Below are 22200 nucleotides of genomic sequence, written 5' to 3' on the forward strand. Positions count from 1 at the left end.
ACTCATTACATGTAAATATGTAAACTATACTATAGACACTATATGATAATACAGCAATTCCAAAACTTTTGGCTAAAAACTATACAGTTTTCACTGTTGCCTGTAAATGTCTTTTCTATTTTTTATAATTGCAATATAGGAATACTTTTACAGCCCAGTTCACCCCAAATTTATAGCACTACTTTATTAAAATGAAATCTCCTATTGCTTGTTCTCATGTCTGCTTATTGAGCCCCACTTGTAATACATTCAATTCAATTCAATTCAATTTTATTTATAGTATCAAATCATAACAAGAGTTATCTCGAGACACTTTACAGATAGAGTAGGTCTAGACCACACTCTATAAAGCCCCAACAATTCCAATAGTTCCCCCAAGAGCAAGCATTAGCAGTGGCTATTGCGACAGTGGCGAGGAAAAACTCCCTTTTAGGAAGAAACCTCGGCAGACCCAGACTCTTGGTGGGCGGTGTCTGACGGTTGGGGTTATGACGGTACAGGATGTAGCGTGGCACAGCAGAGCATGGGTGGACGCGGTGGACGCAGCAGGACGTAGTCGGGCATTGCAGGGAATCGCAGAGCGTAGCAGGGTGTAGCAGGTCCATAGCCACAGCTGCACCCAAGACCCAGGTCTTGGTGTCGCCCTAATCCGAGGCGATGTTCTGGGTGAAGAAGAAACATAAGGACTCCGGGGAGTAAACTCCCCAGAGCTAGGTGAGTAACAAGCACTTCTGAGACATGATGTGCATAAAAGGAAACAAAAGAAAAGAGCGTGTCATAAGAAGGAACTTCCTCGGCAGTCTAGAATTATAACAGCATAACTAGGAGAGGCACTATATTATTGATTATACGATAGGTAAATCTGATGACTGTAAAGAGAAGCAGAGAAAAGCAGGGGTGCTGTGTCTGCAGCTATATACCCTGCCCCGCCGGTCTAGGCGTTCACTGCAACTCCTCACTCCCTAACTATAAGCTTTATCAAAGAGGAGAGTTTTCAGTTTAGTCTTAAATGTAGCGACGGTGTCTGCCCCCCGAACCCAGATTGGGAGCTGGTTCCACAGGAGAGGAGCCTGATAGCTGAAGGCTCTGCCTCCCATTCTACTTTTAGAGACTCTAGGAACCACAAGTAACTCTGCATTCTGGGAGCGTAGTGCTCTAGTGGGACAATAAGGTACTAAGAGGTCCTCAAGATATGAAGGAGCTTGACCATTTAGAGCTTTATAGGTCAGAAGAAGGATTTTAAATTCAATCCTGGATTTTACAGGAAGCCAATGGAGAGAAGCTAATACAGGAGAAATATGATCTCTTTTCTTAGTTCTTGTCAGAACACGCGCTGCAGCATTCTGGATCAGCTGGAGAGTCCTAACGGACTTATTTGAGCATCCTGATAATAAGGAATTACAGTAGTCCAGCCTGGAAGTAACGAATGCATGGACTAGTTTTTCTGCATCGTTTTGAGACAGGATGTTCCTAATTTTAGCAATGTTACGAAGGTGAAAAAAGGCTGTTCTAGAGGTGTGTTTTAGATGGGCGTTAAAGGATAGATCCTGATCAAAAATAACTCCTAGATTTCTGACAGTAGTACTTGAGGCCAGGGCAATGCCATCCAGAGTAATTATATCTTCGGCTAATGAGGTTCGTAGGGGTTTGGAGCACCAGGACAATAACTTCGGTTTTGTTTGAGTTTAACATCAGGAAATTGTAGGCCATCCATGATTTTATATCTTTAATGCAAGCTTGAAGTTTAGCTAGCTGGCTGGTTTCGTCTGGCTTGATTGACAGATATAATTGGGTGTCATCCGCATAACAGTGAAAGTTAATTGAGTGTTTCCTAATAATATTGCCTAGAGGAAGCATATATAAGGAGAATAGAATTGGTCCAAGCACTGAGCCTTGAGGAACGCCATGGTTAATTTTAGCGTAATTGGAGGGTTTATTGTTAACATTAACAAATTGCGATCGATCAGAGAAGTAGGACTTAAACCAGTTTAGTGCGATTCCTTTAATGCCAACTAAATGTTCCAATCTCTGTAAGAGGATGGTATGGTCAATAGTATCGAATGCAGCACTAAGATCTAATAAGACAAGTACGGAGACAAGTCCTTTGTCTGATGCAGTTAGAAGATCGTTAGTGATTTTCACCAGTGCCGTCTCTGTGCTATGATGCTTTCTAAATCCTGACTGAAAGTCCTCAAATAAGCTATTGCTATGTAGAAAATCACATAACTGGTTAGCGACTACTTTCTCAAGGATCTTGGAGAGAAAGGGAAGGTTAGATATAGGTCTATAGTTGGCTAAGACCTCAGGATTGAGGGTGGGTTTTTTCAGTAGAGGTTTTATCACAGCTACTTTAAATGACTGCGGTACATAACCTGTCAATAAAGACATATTTATCATATCTAGCAATGAAGTGTTAACCACGGGTAACGCTTCTTTAAGTAGCTTCGTTGGGATGGGGTCCAAGAGACAGGTAGATGGCTTAGCTGAAGAGACCTTTAGCATTAATTGTTGAGGGTTTATAGGATAAAAGCAATCTAAGTATATGTCAGGTCTAGTCGTTCTTTCTAGCAGTCTGTCAGTTAAAGGTGACCCATTAGAGGTTGGGGGAAAGAGGTGATGAATAGTATCTCTAATTGTTATAATTTTATCGTTAAAGAAACTCATGAAGTCATCACTACTCAGAGCTATAGGAATAGATGGCTCAGTAGAGCTGTGGCTATCTGTCAGCCTGGCTACAGTGCTGAAAAGAAACCTTGGGTTGTTCTTATTTTCTTCTATTAGTGATGAATAGTAGTCTGATCTGGCCTTTCTTAGGGTCTTCCTAGAGGTTTTCAGACTGTCTTGCCAGTCTAAACGAGATTCTTCCAGTTTGGTGGAACGCCATTTACTTTCAAGTTTGCGCGAGATTTGCTTTAATTTACGAGTTTGGGAGTTATACCAAGGTGCTAGTTTCCTTTGCTTCATCGTCTTCTTTTAAGGGGAGCAACAGAGTCTAAAGTCGTCCGTAGGCAGGCCGTAGCATCGTCTACGAAATGATCAATTTGAGAGGGACTAAAGTTTACATAAAGATCCTCTGTTATATTACGGCACGTTAATGAGTTTAGTGCTGTTGGAATATCTTCCTTAAATTTAGCTATAGCACTGTCAGATAGGCTTCTAGCGTAGAAGCTTTTATCTAATTTCGTATAATCGGGTAGTAAGAATTCGAAAGTTATTAAGAAGTGGTCTGATAATAAAGGATTTTGCGGGAATACTATTACGTCTTCAATTTTGATGCCATATGCCAGCACAAGGTCGAGGGTGTGGTTAAAACAGTGCGTGGCCTCGTGCACACTCTGACTGAAACCAATTGAATCTAGTAGTGAGTTGAAAGCAGTACTAAGGCTATTGCTGTCAACGTCCACATGGATATTAAAATCACCTACAATAAGTACTTTGTCTGATTTTAGGACTACACATGATAAAAACTCTGAGAATTCCGATAAAAATTCACAATATGGACCTGGTGCTCGGTAGACAACAACAAATATAATTGGCTGTACTGTTTTCCATGTTGGATGCTGAAGGTTAAGAACGAGATTTTCAAAAGAGTTATAATTTAGTTTAGGTTTAGGATTAATTAACAGGTTAGAGTCAAATATGGCTGCAACTCCCCCTCCTCGGCCTGAGCCTCTAGGAATTTGAGTATTAATATGAGTGGGAGGAGTGGCTTCATTTAGACTGACATAATCTTCATGGCCCAGCCAGGTTTCAGTTAGACAGAATAGATCAATTTGATTATCGGATATCAATTCGTTTACTAGTATTGCTTTAGAAGACAGAGATCTGATATTTAGTAGACCGCATCTAATTTTCCTATCCTGTTCTATCATTGCAGTGGTAGTTGTAATTCCAATTAGGTTGTTAAGTATTGCCCCTTTTTTGGTTACCTGTGGCTGACGTGAACTGGATGCTAAATTGACTATGTTTGCAGTCAACTCCTTATTACTTAGGGGATTCAACACTTTGTATGGTCTATTGTTGATTATAACTGGAATAGTACTAGTATTACATTTTACCCTGCAGAAAACATTTTCAGATTCATTCACTTGTAAAGTGCCATTAGGATCAATACCTGGGGGGCATGAATCTGTGATATTTTCAACAGAATGTCAATACTTAACTTTCAGTGTGGTCGTTATGTTGTCAGATAGCAGCCTGGCTCCATGTCGGTTTGGGTGGAGACCATCATGTTTCAGCAGGCTGGGCCTCTCCCAGAACAAGTTGAAGTTGTCGACATAGGGAATGCCCAGGGAAGCGCAGTGGGGTTTCAGCCAGGTGTGGAGCCCGAACAGTCTGGACCATCTTTCAGCACCCTTTCTGTAGGTAGGTAGAGGCCCAGAAATGACGATCCGTTTTCCTGTGCCCATCAGGGTGGTGATGAGAGTGGTGAAGTCTTTTCGAAGTGCTGTCGACCGTCTCTCTCTGATGTCGTTTGTGCCCACATGCACGATGATGTTGTCGACCTTAGCGTGGCAGGCGAGGATGCTGGGAAGTTTGTGCTGGATGTCACGGACCTTGGCACCAGGGAAGCAGTAGACCTTGGACGGACCACTAGGTGTAGGGGGAATGTAGAGGTCCCTGACCATGGAGCTTCCGATGACCAGCGTGGAAGTTGTTGGGTCTATAATACATATTTGCATATTTTATCTTTTTTCTAAAGATTTATACTTCTGTTCTGGCTCCCTGAGGGAAGTGCTTATTGAGATTCATCACTACTCAGTCTGGTTCTAATAAAGTCTTAAATGCTGTTACAATAAAACTAAAATTTTTTGCATGGCAAGCTCAAGATCACCAGTAGTTCCTGTTGCTCTCTATTGGCCACTGATGGCTTTTCTATGGCTCATTACAAGGAGGGTGGGATAGCGACTGAGCAAGACAAATTGCCCCTGTTGGGCAAGTGTCTAACTATCAGAGTGGAACGTTCATTCTGCTGCTGTACTTTCTTTTGCCCTAGCTGACAGCTCGCCTGGACTTGTTGGATGAGCATCCCTGCTTTGCAACACCATCTGGCCTTGCAGACAACACTCAAGCGTTCTCCCCGGAGAAGTCCGCCTCTTTCTCTCCTCCGAGTTTGAGAGGTCATGTCCCGACTTTTAATGCCATACTAAGCAGTTCTGATCAGTTTCTGGCACTTCACTCGACCAAAGAAGAACCTGTGGAGTGCTCAAACTCATACAGCCCGTTTGCTGAAATAGGGATCAGATCGTCTGTCCCAGATGAACCTCTGGAGTCGCTTCCCTATCAGAAGGAGCCACCCATGGCTTTTGAAGACATTAAAGATATAAAGATGTTCATTAAGGTAAATTAATCTATCTAATTACAAACTATAGATTTGGAGGATTTACCATATAATAAGTTTGTAGGAAAAAATAAGATGAGCAATGAATATTCTGATGGCATGTCGTGAACATCACAGATATGTTGAGGTGCATTATAAAAAGTAAATAGAAGTTCTATGTTTTTTTTGCCTTCAATTCATTTCTACAGCCAATTGGCTGCACATATCTCGTCTCTTAAGACTCCTATTTTGTATGGCCTAATATTTTCATTTACTTTCATGAATAAGTGTGTTGAATTATGACCCTCAAGGACGAGGAGGCTGGTGTGAAAGAATCAGCAGAAGACGGTGACGAAGAAGTACTGACCTCAGGGAGCAATTTTGAAAGGACTATCACAGTCGTCAAGGGCAACTCCAGCCTTGGTTTGTGTTACTTTTTTCACATTCTTTAATTTGTTCTTTTGTTTATTTTCTCCTTATTCTTCACATAAGTGTAAATGAGATTGCAGGACTGAAAGTATTGGTCTTTTACTTTTGTGGCATTTTTCATGAATGCCAGATTTGAAGCAAAATGATAGAAAAGATTGTTGGCGGTTTGTCAGTCTGAAAGGGTAATTTCTTTGCTATACGGGGTATTTGCATTTCAAAACCTACCCACGGGGCTGCTACTGGCTCAGAGAACACTAAGTTTCAGCTTCTGAAACAAATAGGTGTTATGAAGACACTGTTTATCCTCAGTGCCTCATTGAAAACAGTACCTCGTTTTGCTTTTTAGTACTCTTAGATTGTTTCTATTTCATGCTCAATTCAAAATGTTTTACAAAATACATTTGGGTTTTGTATTTTTTATCTTTTTCCCACACTGAATATGAAACCAAAATCCACTCTTAAATAGAACATACTGATGTTAGAACCCCTGTACACTGCGCTAAAAGTAAAGAGTTTAAAAGTTTAAGATAACCTTGTCTCCAAATCCACACTCTGAAGTAACTCCGTTGAGAATGACAAACCAAGTGTGTGAATACTCTGACAGTTTCTAGGATACTTAGCTGGGATGTGAGTTTTTCTATTTTTCAGAACTGATACCACTGCCATGAATCCGATTTATTTTAAGTAAAAATTATCAATGAAACTATATAGTTTTCTATATTAGGGGACTTTTTCATTTAAAATGGAGTTAGTCCTGAAAATGTTTCTTGGTGGCATTGAGGTTTTGATCTTTACTCAAGGAGTTCAGTTTTCAGTGATTGCTCTTCAATGTTAGAGCTTTAAACTATTTGTTATCAATTCAGATCAACATACAAACTTAGTGTTTAACAGTTTCTTATAATCTACCTCAAAGGGATGACCGTGAGCGCCTTGAAAGATGGTTTGGGAATGCTGATTCGCAGTATTATCAACGGTGGCTCCATTAGCAGAGACGGACGGCTGGGCGTTGGCGATCTCATCCTCGCCATAAACGGAGAGCTTACAGCCAACCTGACCAATGCTCAGGCTCGCGGCATGCTCAGACGACACTCTCTCATTGGACCAGACATGGGGTAAGAGACTATGATTAGACAGCAGTGGCCACACGTTTACACATATTATTGAAACTCTGCAAAGGAAGTAGTTGATTGTGCCACAAATGCAATTGTTGGAATTGTTCAATACAAGTACCAATATGAAGTTTTAGAACCAATACCAAGCATTTTATCCCTACTACTTTGCTTGGTAAAATATTTTTATAACAAAAACTTTTTTTGGGCTAAATGAATAGTGGGAGGGCACAACATAGATACAATATAATTGTGATTTAAATAAGGAAATATCTAAAATGTTTGAAACTTATCAGTCAGTAACTGATCCCCTTACAAACAATATATGTTGATGTAATTAATGTGTGTATCAAATATTTACTTTTAAGCATTTAATATTTGTGTTTGATTATGCACTTCATTATTTGTTTCTATAAACTGGTTGATGTAAAAGAGGTATGTTTAAGTTGCAACTTTAGTAAACTTTGAAAGCTTTTCCAAACAGTGCTGGGAATGCAGTCAAAAGTGGCATTCAGTGATTCTAAGAGCAAAATAAGAAAAAGTAAATCCTCTTACATAACTAGACTTTGTTGTTCCTGCAAAAGTCATATGTTGCATTAAAGGAGTTACCGTTCCACAAGAAAATTGGTTGTGGTGTTTCACAAGCTAAAAAACTTGGCAGTTTGTCAGCTCCGGTGCATAAAAGCCAACTCTTCACATTCTAGATCTGCTTGTGCACCTGAGGAAGATCTGTGCCCATTTTATGTGTGAGTATGACTAACTTCCACGCTGGTGGCATTTTTGGTTTCCTTCCTCTCATTCTCTCCATCTGCTGTCAGGCTTCATTGCAGTCTGTTAAAAAGCTTTATCCAGACACAGAAATAGAAAGTCATTTTCATTCAGAAAGTTTCATTTAGCGGAGTGTCAAAAACAATGAAAACAACAAAATATAAATGGTTAAATGTTTTGGAATTTAATTGGTGAAGATGTGGTTTTTAATTAATATTTTAATTATGCTGGGACACTGCACTATGTATTAACTAACATTTGACATTTGTCTCAACAAAACATAAATAGTGTCAGTGCACACATCTTAACACATCGTCAAAACACTAGCTGGATAAATCTTAATTGACTGCATCACTTACTTACTTAACTTGCTGCATAAACTCATTTTCTTTCGTTTCTTTCAGTTATTACCACTGTGTTCTCTGGATATTTTTCTACCATTGTTTAACCCACTTTTTTTTAAACTCCCTGTTTTATTATTAACCATTGGTATTTAAGCTCCACGTCATCTCTCACTGCATGCTGTGATGCTCTCAAATGACTCATCCATTTCATTATTTTACTAGGATTCATTTCCCAATCTGTCTGCATGCCATCATGTTTAAAAACCTAATCAACCCATCTGTTGAAGATCTGTCAGCTTCACTTAAATGTGTTAATGTGCCCTTCGGAAACAACTTCACTCTGAATTGTTTGGAAATGGGACTTTTGAGTGGGTGTCAGATTTTGTCAGCTAGCATTTGGTTCATTTCTTAACATAAATTAGTAACCTGCTCATGAATTATTGACGGATACGTCCTGGAGATTTGTCACACAGTAGGTGATAGAAGACGATTTGCTCAGACATTTATAAAAAGGTATCTGTTTTGAATAGTCAGATGTCATGGGCCTATATAGAAGTCATTGCATCTCACTTTGGGCTGCTTATAGAGAGAATGATTTTAAGAAATAGACAGTTCAGTGTTACTGCTCTTTTTCTTACAGGTATATTTGCTGGAGTTGAGAAAAAAAAGTTTCTGAATGTAAATATGCAGATTTGAAAGAAGCTCCTTTGTTCAGTTAAAAAAGGGGCAGTTTTAGTGCCTGATTGCGCTTGAATGCCAGCTCTTCTCTATTTTTTGTTAAATTACCATGTGAGTTCATAGTGAACAGAGGCATAATTGCCACTAAGGAGATAATGGAGTGTCTAAAAATGGGGGATGCCAAGTTGTTTGCTGCAAGAAATGTTTGACTTATTTGTGTGCATGTGTTTGTCTGTGCTTGTGTGTGTGTGTGTGTGTGTGTGTGTGTGTGTGTGTGTGTGTGTGTGTTTTCAGCATTACATATGTTCCAGCAGAGTATCTGGAGGAGTACAAGACCAGCCTAGAGCAGGCTAAAGATGATCTCTTTTCTGAACCAGCTCCAGTCCCAGATCCAAAGTATGTTCTCATTGTCTACCCCAGTAATGTGTGTCTTATGATTACACTTAGAAACAGGTACTTAAAATGTGCTCTGTTGAAAAACGAAGTTGGCTTGCATAGAAGTCTATGGGAAAATGTTCTACTTCTCACTTGATTTATTACCTGCTAGTTTCAAGTCTTCTTCAATACAGCATGATGTTCAGTTTGTAAATTATGGTCCCATTGTTTTTTTAAATAAATAGTTTACCAGCCGGTAAATCTCCGCCGGTTGAAAATCACCAACTTTGCCTCTTTAGCCATCGAAACCATAATCAAGACTGGTTTGGCCACGTTCTCCTCCCCAGCTCCGCCCTCTTGTCCTAAAATTGTCATGTCTAGTTTCAAGAAACCGAGACGGCAACTGCCAAACTCAACGGTAGTCCAAAAACCAATGGGTGACATCACTGCTGCTACGACCATTTTTTTTTTTTTTACAGTCTATGGTGGAACCCATGAGCTCTAACAAGCATGTTAAGCTATGCTGCTATCCATGCTGCTACCCAGCAGTCTTATTTAGCACATTGATACACTTCAAAAACAAAACCGGGACCCACTCGTAACAAAATTGATACATAGCACTACTAGTGGTCAGAAACTCCACAGGTTATATAACAAAACATATCAGAGGGTTTTTTTGTCCCTAGAGCTTCAATGGACTTCTGATAATAGGTTTCAGAATTTTAACAAACTCTTTCCTTCCACTTTTGTCTATTTAGAGATATTCCTAACCTCCCTGAACGGGAAGATGGAGAGGGAGAGGAGAGCGCCTCTTACAGCAACTGGAACCAACCTAGAAAGTGAGTACACACTGAATTTACGCATCTAATCTGATTTTGTGAACATGACCATGACAGATACGGTTTGGATAACTTATACAACAGAATGATGGCACAAGCTTGAAGCATTGACACACAAAGAAACTTTGGAAAAAATCTTTTTTTCTGTCTAGCATACAATTAAGGTTACTCTATCAAATCAGTAGCAGAGTCACAGCTTTGAAGGGATAAATGTTCAAATCTAGCATGTGTACCTTCCTCAGGGTGGAGCTCTTTCGAGCGCCAGGCAAGTCCCTGGGTATCAGTATCGTCGGGGGCCGAGGGATGGGCAGCCGGCTGAACAATGGTGAGGTGATGAGAGGCATTTTTATCAAGCACATCCTGGAGGACAGTCCTGCTGGACAGAATGGGACCCTAAAGACTGGAGACAGAATCGTAGAGGTAAAGAAATATTTCAGGTCACAGGCTAAATAAAGGTTGTTTTTGACCGTTTTTTTGAAGATTTTAATCAATCAGAAGGCTTTTGGACTTATTACTTCATCCAGTGTTATTTTATTTAGGTGCAGTAATTCGAGTGAACCAAAAAACCCTTAGGAGAGTTTGAAATCCTCATGTGGAGTGGAGATTGTGGGTACCTGACAGAGTCATTACCCTGATATTTTTTGTCAGGTGGATGGAGCAGATCTAAGAGATGCCAGTCATGAGGAGGCAGTGGAGGCCATTCGCAGGGCAGGCAACACTGTCTCTTTCTTGGTGCAGAGCATTATCCACAGGCCCAGGGTAAGTCTGTATAATAGTGTCAAACCAATTGCTAGTAACTACCTCATAATCTAAAAGGTCACAATTTAATTTCCCATTTTCATGGACAATCTCATGTCAGGGCATTTTCAAAAACTACAACAACTCCTGAAGTATCAGGTTTGCTTTTGATTGTTGAAAGAAAGCCATTTTGAAATATTTCATGAGAGCAACAACAAACCCTGTGTGGCATATTAAATATATTAGCAAGCTTTAACCTTTAACTGCGACACTCATTGAAAATCACCATATCAACAACATTGTTTGTTGTTTGAAAGTGCCCTCAGGCTTCTAAAGCATGACTAAGTAGTTTCCTGCTGGGACTGCAACTGGTTTGGCTCCAGTGTCAAATCTCTCACAGTCAATCACTTTGAGTGTCATCTATGAGATATTCCCAATTACTTTCCTAAACATTCTGGTTACTCATTAAAAGCCTTGTAGCAACTCATAATGTGCTGTGGCACACATAGAGGGGGCAATAATTCATGTTAATGGAGAATCATACTCAACTGTAGTGACTTGAAAAAAAGATCTTAAAGCAGCTATAATGAATATTTTTTTAATAACAGAGGGTGTTACTCTCTTAACATTCTTTTTGGACATAGCAGGCAGCGGTTTTGAGTGAAAAAGCCCTAAAACCCAGTGTATGCTAAAATGCCCAGCACCAAACAGCAGACCGACAACGTTAGCAACTAGCTGGTAACAACAATTGAGTATTTACCAGCTAGCTTAAATTAGCAGCCAGATATTTCCCTCAGGAGAGTGAATATTGGACTTGCATTTGCCAAGTGACAGAAAAAAATGAATGCTAATGTTGCCATGTGTAGATGTGTATAAAATAAAAGTTCAGTGATAGGTTTACAGCTTTTGGTCCACTCTCCTAAGTGGACAAATAATTAGTTAAAGGACAATTCCGGCGCAAAACGAAACTAGGGGTTATTAACAGATGTGTACCCACTCTGTCGCTCTCTGGGACATGTTTTTATGCTAATCGAATGAGTTTGGAGCTTGAAAGACGCTAGCGCGGACCGCTGATTAGCTTACAACGCTAGTATTCGGGGCACAGGGAACGTTAAAACAAATCGCTATTTATATCACTAAAAAGGCTCAAAATATCACCAAACTTCAACGGTAGCATAATGAGGGTCCCTAAATGTTAACCGAAGCATTGAGAACTTTGTAAGTGTACAGCATATACACATTAGCATGAAAACATGTCCCAGAGAGCAACAGAGTGGGTACACACCTGTTAATAACCCCTAGGTTCGTTTTGCGCCGGAATTGTCCTTCAATGCAATCATTATATATAACAATCTATAGTGCAAGAGAATAGCTTCATATCTTACCCTTGAAGCAATAGTTCAACATTTTGGGAAATATGCTTAGTCACTTTTTGGCTGGAAGTTGGATGAGAAGATTGACACCACTCTCATCTGTCTGCTAGCTAAATATGTAGCTAAAGTTACAGCCTGCAGACTCTTAGCACAAAGACTGGAAACTGGGTTAACAGCAAGCTTGGAGGCAAAATTGGCCTACCAGCATCTCTAAAGATAACTAATTTACACAACCTTTGGACAGAGTCAGGCTAACATTTGCCATTTCCCCCTGTTTCCAGTCTTTATGATAAGTTAAGCCAACTGTCTGCTGGCTGTAGCTTCATATTTAGCACACAGACATCAGAATGGCATCTCATGTAATTCGCAGCAAGAAAGCAAGTAACTATATTTCCCAAAATGTGAAACAATTCCTTTAAAGGTGTTAATACCTTTATTTTAAGTGTTTATCCTTCATTTTTAACCTTGCTACATTATGAGTTGCCTCAAATCTGCATGTTACTCCGCACTGCTTTCTCAGCCTGAGTCAATATATAAGCCAGCTCCATCGCCTGCTGTAGAGAAACACCACACATGCATGCCACACCACACATGTCAGGTAATCGCTCTCATTTATGTTGCATCAGCTATCCATCACAGTTCATCTTTGTTGCATTATCTCTCCTGCCTCCTCTTTCTTTCCGTCTCTCACACTGTTAGCAGAGTCTTTCTTTTTACTGCATATTTGACTTTGATATACACATAATGTGTATTGATGGAAATAAAGACAAACTAGAATTGGAGGTTTCTTCTGGGAGAAAAAAGAAACAGGGTTTATTTTAATATGCAGACATCCTATTCTATTTTTTATCACAAAGTGATCTAACCATGACAATCAAATGAACCACAATTATGTTTTTAATCAAAATGGTAAATTTATTTTGTCACTGGCAATAGCAAGTATTTTAATAAAACCTCTGTGCTGAAGGTGTGTAATGCTGACATTCAATACACATTCAAACTAGATTCTTAATGCAGTTTCAGCATGGGGGTTATTGAAATTGCATTGCTATATCTTATAAAGGAACTTATCAAGTAAACAATAGAAAAGCCAAAAAAGAAATCATTCATACCTGTGTGGCTAGGCGGCCGTCAAAACATGCTTTGACCCAACAAATTCAGGAAAAAGACATTTTTCAATTTACTATAAAGTCTATATAGTTGCAGCTCCACTGAATTCACAACAATGGACTGTTTGAAATATATTATTTTGATTGGATGATAGGCTACCTGTAGGCAGATAGTGCAGGTCAGTAAAGCCGTTTTTAAATGCAGCCACTGGGATCCACCTAGAGAGTATAATAGCATGTCTATGCTGTCTCTCTTTAAGTTTCAAATCCTTCTCTTGTAAGCAGTGAATAATCTCAAGGTAGCCTGGAGGAATCTTTGAAACATTTTGTTAAAGTATTTCAGAGAAAGAGGCTTTGCTCTGATTTTCTTTTTTGACGTAAAGGAATGGCTGTCCTCAAGGAAGCCGCTAACTTTAATGGTTACTCATTTAAATAAAACCTGAGGTGCCTCTGTCTTCCACACACTCCCGTTTTTTTTCCTCCCGGATGGCCTCTGATTCAAATTTGTCAGAAAGGCTTGGCCGTCATAATACATATTTGTCATGTTGTCAGCTTGTCGGCCCTGTGTGTTGCTTTTAGAGGCCGCCGCTGCCCTTTCTGCAGCTTAATAGCCACCGCGGGTCGAGCCTTTGCTGCACTAATCAAACCTACTTAGCACCTGCCCTCCCTCAGGTTAGAAAGCTACCCCATGTCTGTGTCTGCCTGCTTTTGTATTGGTGTATTTCACTTGACATGTACTGCTTTGACTTGTTAGAATTGTGTTAACAATTGCATGGTATGAGTAAAGAAGAAAATGAAAGAAAGACTGCAAGTCTTTGTGTGGAGTCATGCAATAAACATTAGAAATTATTTGGTTTCAGTGTGCATGCAAGTTTACCACATAATTTCATTTAGTGTCAAGATAGCGATTCAAATTTGTATTGTTCTGAAAAAACAAACTTATTTTCCTTTATGGTGAACCTCTGCTGTCAGACATGAAAATTATTATCCTAAACTTATAACCCTTAAACTTACTTCTGTATATACATGTGTGTATGCCTATTTTGAATCTATATTTTTTCCCTATCTGTTAGCATATGTTGCCTTATTTATATCTCTTCTACAGTGCTTTGCTGCGTCTGTCTGTTGTATCAAACACAATCATAGTAGAGGCTTTTGCTATAAGTGCATTTTATTTTCCTCCTGTCCCCAGCTTTGGAGGCCCAATTTCTCCCACTTATCCCTCAAACGTTGTCCCAAGCGTCTCAGTGCCAATGTAAAGACGACAACTTGATAAGTCAGTAGGCACTCAACACAAATACTATTATGTGAAGAAATGTAAACCGCAAAATCTTTTTTCAAAATGTCAGACTTTCTGGATAAAACCTTTTAAGCTCAATCAGGAGGAGAAATGGTCAAGCTTGGATCGACATGTGGTGCTGGAATAGCTTTCATCAGTGTTTTGGCGTAATGAGAGTCTGATTTTGCCAAGCTTCAAGTTCGCTGAAGAAAACAAGTGAAAGTTTTTCTTTATTTAAGAGATGTGGATTTTTCTTCAGTAGTGCCATTTCTTAACAGATGGCTTTTCCTGATACGGCATATGGTCCTGGTATCAGTCGTTCAGAACACTTATGACTTTATATATGAATGTTATTAATATTTATGGGATTACAATATGAGTCAGTATCTTATACTGTATGGTCCCACTGAAGTGAATATTATGAATTTGCTCCCCATACGTGGCGACGCAAATTCATTTAAAATTCCATATTGTGAATTAGGTTTGCACGATATTGACAAAATGTGATATTGCGATATCGATTATGAATACTGCAATATCAATATTAATTTTGATTACGGGAAAACGCATCAAAATAGATTCATAACAAATTAAAGTTTTCTTACAACACAAGGTTTATTTCATCTGACGGTCGTATTGGACTGGCACAACATGAATAAATGAATAAGGACCATGTCTACAGAACAGTTTTACTGGTTGTACAGTATAAAATAAATATATAAAGAGAACAGGACACAACTTTTCTTTCGCTTCTCTGATTCGTTCCGTTTTGTTGTCTCTATCTATTTCTTCACTTACACTGTCACTCTGTCGAAATATGCGGACACGTGGTACGCTCCATAGAGTTCGTCACGTACTGGACCCGTGCGCTGACGTGCACTAACATGTGCAAGTGGCACGGTAACTGGCCAATGAAACATGATCATTATAACGTTTCAAACGGGCTCTACATCAAACACAACACAGCCACATAGCCAGCGGACGGGACGCAGCGCTCCACAAAATAAACAAAATAGTGCATACTTATTGCAACACTTTCGATATATGGCGATAACGATATTGAATCGATATATCTTGCACCCCAAGATATATTGCGCAACGTGATATTGCGATAACGATATTGAGTCAATATATCTTGCACTGCTATTGTGAATGTCTGATGTAGAGTATAGTGATTTACCTTCATGTCTGTCTTATATGCCGCAGTCATCGGTAACAGACTCCAGTGAGGAGAGAGCTGCAGCTATGACAAGGGACAATAAGGACAAGGTTGGTGTTTCCAATTACCCTCCTCTGACAACTTGTATCAGTGTTTTGTGTTTGTCGTCGTTCCACAGTCCACAGAACCAGGTCTGAAATATAAGAAGTAGATGTGTTCAACTTTTGCACTCAATATGTTGTCAAACGCAACCCTGGCATATGTCTGTCAATAGATGTAGGTATCTGTCAGCGATGTGTCGTCATCTAAAGTTGTTGCCCTTTGTCTCTTCTCCATAGGAGGGTTACAGTCACAGTAGACTTTTCCGCCTCTCCCCAATTAACCCTTTCACTCCTACCCCGTTTAAGGTTTGTGGGTCTCTGTGTTGTGCTTTCCACTTTCCCTTTCTGTGTATGCTCGTACAGATATGTCGATACACCACATTATAGTTCATGTACTGAATATACTCATGCTGTACATGCATACACTCGTATGTGTCCTAACATCTCCTCCATCTGTTTGACTTCCTTTGTACATTTTTGTGGAATCAGAACATGTTTTGTTTTGTCTTTTGCTTTTTGTTAATTTTTTTGTTTTGTTTTTTAAATCTTGAGCTGTACTTCAGTGGATGACAAAAGCCAATTTTAGATTGTTTGGCTTGACATCTTGTTTGTACTCAGCTTTTGTATTTAAGCAACAATTAAGTAATCAAAAGTGTGATTTGTTGCTCTTGGTTTTCAGGTAAGTGCACACATGATGGTTGAATGTTTAATTGTAATTACTAATTTAATGATAAGCAATTACATCAGTAATAATTAAGCAATTAAATGTCTCATTTATGACTCAGTAAGCATAATGTTATTATAAATTAAGCTATTTTCTTATTAACCTCATTCTGATTTGAGCCTGTGGCATTTATATGGAATAATCACATCATTATTCCTCAGGCTAAAACTAACCTATCCTGCTAAAACGGATGAAGCTGTTAATGTGAACCAAGCACATGGCTTCTGTCGATTACATCAACAGCGCTCACGTGTTTTCCTATCTCTGTAAACCTCATATCAAGTTAATTCAAACTTAAGTACAAAGATAAAACGTTCCTCCTTTTCTTTACCTTTCACTAATAAACTATCTTCCAACTCCATCTGTGGCGTGACAGCTGGCAAAGCGTGAAGCGGCGAAGACATCTCCCACCAGCACTGTCCTCCTGCCAGTGGTGCCCCATGTGGGAGAGACCGATACAGACACGCTGACAGAGATTCCTGGAAGACCTGCTGAGACAGAGGAGGAGCAGGTGGTGGAGGATGAGTTTGGATACAGCTGGAGTGAGTTCCCTTCATCTTTTTCTAAGGGTGCAATTATATATTCGGTTAGAACCAGCAGTAAAAAGATGTAATTTGTTACATTGTTTTTCATTGGTTTATTTCATTTCACACTGACCTGTCATAAGTAAATCCTGTGTGTTTGTGTGTGCATTATTGGTGTGAATGTGACTCGTGAGGATGGTGTGGTTCTAGAGACTTGCATCATATACTCCTGGAAGTTTCAGCTAAAAAGAATACATTAAAAGGAGACAGATAGTATATTGATTTACTAGCTGTAGCATGCTTTATCACCACTAGAGGTCCTCAAAGGTACATTTTGTTTCCTGCCTGCTCATAAAGCCATCCAGAGTCTGCAATAAAAAGAGCACTGATTCACATGCTTGAGGTGGCTGTACTTTAGCAAAATCTAAAGGACTCAATGTCCCAATTAAACTGTTAGCATCCTGCAGACGCTCTAATGTAGGATGCACTCACCGCTTCAAGGAGAACGGGTCACAGTCAGCCACATTCAAGTCAGGCAACCAGCATAAAGGACAGACTTCCAGCCTCCAGACACTTGGGAGTGTTGTGAATGTGTGTGTGCGGGAGTGTGTTCCCATCCTGCGGGGATAAGATTGATGAGGTTAGGGCCCAGGGAGGTGAGTTGTGGAGATTAGTACAGGACTGATGGTCCAACAGTGGCAGGGAGCCCAGAACAACAGGAGCCCATTGGTCTGAACAGTGGCTATCTAACACACCAGAGACAGCAGAGGTGGAGGGAGAAAGAGAGGGGACTGGAGTGAGAAGGGAAGGGATAACAATGGACATAAGATTGAGACAAAGAGATAGAAACCCAGCACTCTGACATTTAAAACTTTTACCATTTTTACTTTTGGTGCCTACGCATCTCACCCAATCCAAACACCTTTCCCTTTTTTGAGCAACATGACATAAACTGGTATGGAAACCCAGATTCAAGACAAATCAGGCCCTATTCAGCAGTATTGTCATCTTACATCTGTCTGCAACGACTTTACCTGCTTCTTTCAGAGAACATAATCCAGCGCTATGGCAGCCTCCCCGGTGTCATACACATGATTGAGCTGGAGAAAGGCAAGGCAGGCCTGGGCCTCAGCCTGGCGGGGAACAGGGACCGCTCTCGCATGAGTGCGTTTGTGGTGGGAATAGATCCCAATGGGGCAGCCGGCCTGGACAAACGTATGGTAGTGGGGGATGAGCTGCTGGAGGTAAGATGTGTATTGATTGTGGTCTCTCGTGGGTTTGAAAACAAAAGTTGGCCGGATATGTGACTCCTTAATATCTTTTATCTAGAATTTAAGCATGCTTTTCTGTGCATGTCTTTTGGCGTCTGTTTTGTATTACATATTTACTCTTGGAGAAAAGGTGTGTATAATTCTATATTTTTGTATCCTGTTAGATCAATGGGCAAGTCCTTTATGGCCACAGTCACCAGAATGCATCCTCCATAATCAAGAGCTCTCCATCCAAAGTCAAAATCATCTTTGTCAGGTAAAAAACAACATTTGTCTTCCTATTATAAAGCCTCTATGAATACATTTCCATGGCAACAGCAACTACATTTCATTGTTAGACTGCTTATGATGAAAACAAACCTGAAAAAGTTCAAGTCTATTGTAATGTTATTCAAAATTCAATAGAGGGAGCTATTGTAATTCAACAGAAGGATGCACTTGAAGGTGAAGTAATCCACATTCAGTGGTGACTAACAGATTCTCTCTCATGCATATTTATTAGCTAGTATAAAACAGTGAACGGTCATTTCTTGTACACTAACTACAAAAAAACAATATACTATAAAGATTAGTATGTAGTATAAACTGTATACAGTTCCTATGCAGTATGTAATTGGGACATAGCAACTGACATATCAGCACAGAGTCAGACACGTTTGATCCTTGACCCTTGCCTCAAACAGTCCTTGCCAAAATCACACTACTTAACCTTCTACTTAACTCGTATCCCTTTTCTGAACCCTGGAAGAGACACTGTGATCAGCCCACGTAAATCATGGCTCCGCTGTCACAAAGCAGAGGAGCGACGATTTACGTGAGTTATGACTCTTTGGAACAGGAACACGGAGGCGCTGAACCAGATGGCTGTGGGACCTGTGAGCGAACACGAAGGAGACAAAGTGGGGCCCCACACTGAGGTATAACACACACACACACACACACACACACGTTGTGTGGTCCTGGAGTTCCTAACCTCCCAAGCCTGTGTGTAACTCCCAAGACAACCAAAAACCACAAACACACTCAGTACTGTCTTCCCACTAGCCAACAGACACGAACACAAGTTTAAGTTATTTACTAAATACTGTATCAACTACTGCCCGTTTCCTCACAGCTAGAAACAACTGCTGCTAACGGTGATGCCCATACTTCAAAATACACATAGGACAACCCTGTTCTTTTGAAATCCCAAAATAAAGACAATAATAGAGAGGAAGTCTTGGAAGCAAATATGCTATAATGAGGGAGGTTTACACAAAAAAAGTCAATGGGGTATGATAGAGAAAGAGAGAGGGAGCACACAGGAGCAGTCAAGTCTGACAAGCTGCCAGGAAAGAGAAAAGAGACAGACAATTGTCAAATGAAAGGGTGAATAAACAAAACACGTCAATGGGAGAAGAGCAGTTCCAAAAGGGACATAAAGGCTCAGTTCACCCAAATAATAAAAAGAGGAACAGATTGTTGCCCCTTTGTGGTGTCTTCTTTCTAGCAATGCAGGTATTTTCTTTTTTTATTTGCCAAGATGTCTGACATTAAAAGAAATATCTCACAAGCGACATGTCTTTTCCAGAAAATAGTTCCCACAGAAAACTGCTCACAGTGAGGTTTGTGGATTATTTTGTCATTCTTTGAAACGTTTGAGCACCACCAATAACACCATCCATTTAGCTCCATCATATAAAAGAAGTCTCACCAGGTGTTATCTCAAACTCTTACCCATTAAACTATAAACATCTGCATGGCTACATACAACAAGAGGTCCTTTGGAAAACATGTTATGTCTGTGATTCCAGTGAACTAACCAAATAAAAAGAAATGAGTGAAAAAGAGACTTTGATGGTAGCCCCGGTTTGGGACTATCCATATGGTATGTAAGGCGACAGGGGATGACAGTGTAAATGCAGCAGCATCTGGGCAGCTCATTGATATGAACACGCAAGCACAAAAAGTTCCCCGCTGGGAACAAAAGATCAGAAGTGTGAAGGATGGAAGGTGAAGCTGTGACTAATTATCCTTCTGGAGATAATTGTCATCAGTTATGCTTGTTTTCGGCAGCTGGTGCAGCTACGTTACTTAGCTCATGTTACAGCTATGTGTCAGTCTGCAGGCTATGTTTAGACTGTACTAAATTATATCTATTTTACTCCTTTTTATGCAATCATGTTGTTCTCCAATAGGAGGACGGAGGACCTGGCATCACCTTCGTGGAGGGGAACACTGAGAGTGGAGTTGAGATTCAGAGTATATTTGAAGGGAAAGGGCACACAGGCAAAGTATGTATTACACAATGCAGCATATGGTTTGTGTACATTATACAGTTGATTTATAATCAAAATTGTGATCTGCTCTATGCAGGAGGGCTGCATGAAACCAGGGGACAAACTCTTAGCTGTGAATGGTGAATCTGTGCTAGGCTACACTGTGGAAGAGGTACAGCGTCATTGGAAATAAACTGTAATCATCATATTGTATTTCCTGTAAAGGCAAGGATTTACTTACATTTCCAAATGTAATGAACTTGACATTTGTTGTTTTCATAAGAATTACTTAGAAAACAACAACAGTCATGATGTAAAGAGTCTGATTAGTAATTCTACTGTGTTTTAGGTCAATTCTCTACTGAGAAAAGCCAAAGGTCCAGTGAAGGTAGCCTTCTCTACAAATGAGACCCCCTCTTCCTTGTCCTCTCTCCAGTCAACCTGCCAGGACGGTGATTGCTCGCCTGACGTCCTTGCCAGCCTACCCAGCATGCTTAGTGCCGCCACGACTACCCTGAGTCAACAGGAGGCGGAAGCAGTCACTAGTGAGTCCCCTTTAAGAAGTTTGACTTCTTATTCAGGAAGATAATTTGAGGATCAATCAGGTTACTGTACACCTCTTCTATTTTAGGTCTGAGTCGCTCTTCCACCCCTTCCACTCTGGCCTGCGACCCGGCGACCTGTCCCATCATCCCCGGCTGTGAGACCACCATCGACATCTCCAAGGGCCGCACAGGCCTGGGCCTTAGCATCGTGGGAGGCTGTGACACCCTGCTGGTAGGAAACTAAAATATAAATTACAATCTGGTAATAAGGGTATATCCATTCACTAAAATAATACAAAAAACATGACTGTCACTACACAAATAAGGTTAATACATATTTGCACTGTTTCCAATCTACAATCCTTTTTGTTGAAACATACTGTAAATTTTTAATGACTTTAAAAAGTTGCATGACTGTATTTTTAAGTTACACCCACCATGCCACCCACTTAGAATCTTTGGTGGTGGTATAACGCAGGTTCCAAATAGCCATGGTGGCTCAGGAATGTAGGAAATGATGTTGTCACAGGCTCCCTCCTCCTTCCGTCGTCCTCTCCTCAGCCCATCTATTCTGTCTGCTCAGTCAGGCTTGGACGAGCAGCTCTTTGTCTGGCCTCGGCCGCAGCACACAATATCCAGCCCTGGAATGTAACCTCTGAACCCCAAATGACACTCACACTGGAACGCAGAGAAAACACACTAGAAGTCAGGAACATACACACTCAGAATGAGAATCCAAAATAATGTCTGAAATAATGTCTGTCTGCTGTCAAATGCAAAATGTATTATTATCTTCGACATGTTCCCTGTACAATTACTGTTCCCCCTCCCACTATTTACTGTTATTTCCTCCAAAGAAATCATTACTGCAAATCATCTCCTAGAATTCCTGTTCACCTTCTTCTGCTATTCTGTTCTTATTTGCTCTGTTTTTTTCCCTCTCACTCCAGGGGGCCATCATTATCCATGAAGTTTATGAAGAAGGGGCAGCCTCCAAAGATGGCAGGCTTTGGGCAGGAGACCAAATCCTAGAGGTGCGGGTCCACGGCGGTATAATGAGCGTTACATGTGACCTAAAATAAAAAGAGGCTGAACACATTTCAATAACTGAGACGTGGCTGCCTGAGGAGCTTTAACATGAAAGCTTGGGTTCCCAAGTTCATTCAAGGAAGACATGCGATACATTCGTTAATAAAATACATCTCAAATATATCTAAAAATGATATTAATTTTTGGCAACAAAAAAATCTATCACAA

At 40.2% G+C, this 22200-nt stretch overlaps 1 protein-coding gene across 7 annotated transcripts in view; it reads left to right on the forward strand.

Moving 5' to 3' along the window:
• LOC116039889 (multiple PDZ domain protein) overlaps positions 1-22200 on the forward strand; it is a 52843-nt gene that overhangs the window by 22342 nt on the left and 8301 nt on the right. For 4 of the 7 annotated variants that reach the window (XM_035993701.1, XM_035993702.1, XM_035993706.1 and 1 more), the window contains 19 exons: positions 4997-5341; positions 5632-5743; positions 6663-6861; positions 7563-7604; positions 8943-9044; positions 9782-9862; positions 10105-10282; positions 10511-10621; positions 15568-15630; positions 15859-15927; positions 16722-16887; positions 17917-18113; positions 18305-18396; positions 18979-19057; positions 20318-20413; positions 20496-20570; positions 20748-20943; positions 21030-21175; positions 21894-21977. In XM_035993701.1, the coding sequence (XP_035849594.1) occupies positions 4997-5341; positions 5632-5743; positions 6663-6861; positions 7563-7604; positions 8943-9044; positions 9782-9862; positions 10105-10282; positions 10511-10621; positions 15568-15630; positions 15859-15927; positions 16722-16887; positions 17917-18113; positions 18305-18396; positions 18979-19057; positions 20318-20413; positions 20496-20570; positions 20748-20943; positions 21030-21175; positions 21894-21977 (2433 nt within the window). The remainder of the gene's footprint in view (positions 1-4996; positions 5342-5631; positions 5744-6662; positions 6862-7562; positions 7605-8942; positions 9045-9781; positions 9863-10104; positions 10283-10510; positions 10622-15567; positions 15631-15858; positions 15928-16721; positions 16888-17916; positions 18114-18304; positions 18397-18978; positions 19058-20317; positions 20414-20495; positions 20571-20747; positions 20944-21029; positions 21176-21893; positions 21978-22200) is intronic. The other 3 variants (XM_035993705.1, XM_035993704.1, XM_035993703.1) reach the window with 3 other exon arrangements.

Source organism: Sander lucioperca, chromosome 17 (genome assembly GCF_008315115.2).
Source record: "Sander lucioperca isolate FBNREF2018 chromosome 17, SLUC_FBN_1.2, whole genome shotgun sequence".
Classification (NCBI taxonomy): domain Eukaryota; kingdom Metazoa; phylum Chordata; class Actinopteri; order Perciformes; family Percidae; genus Sander; species Sander lucioperca.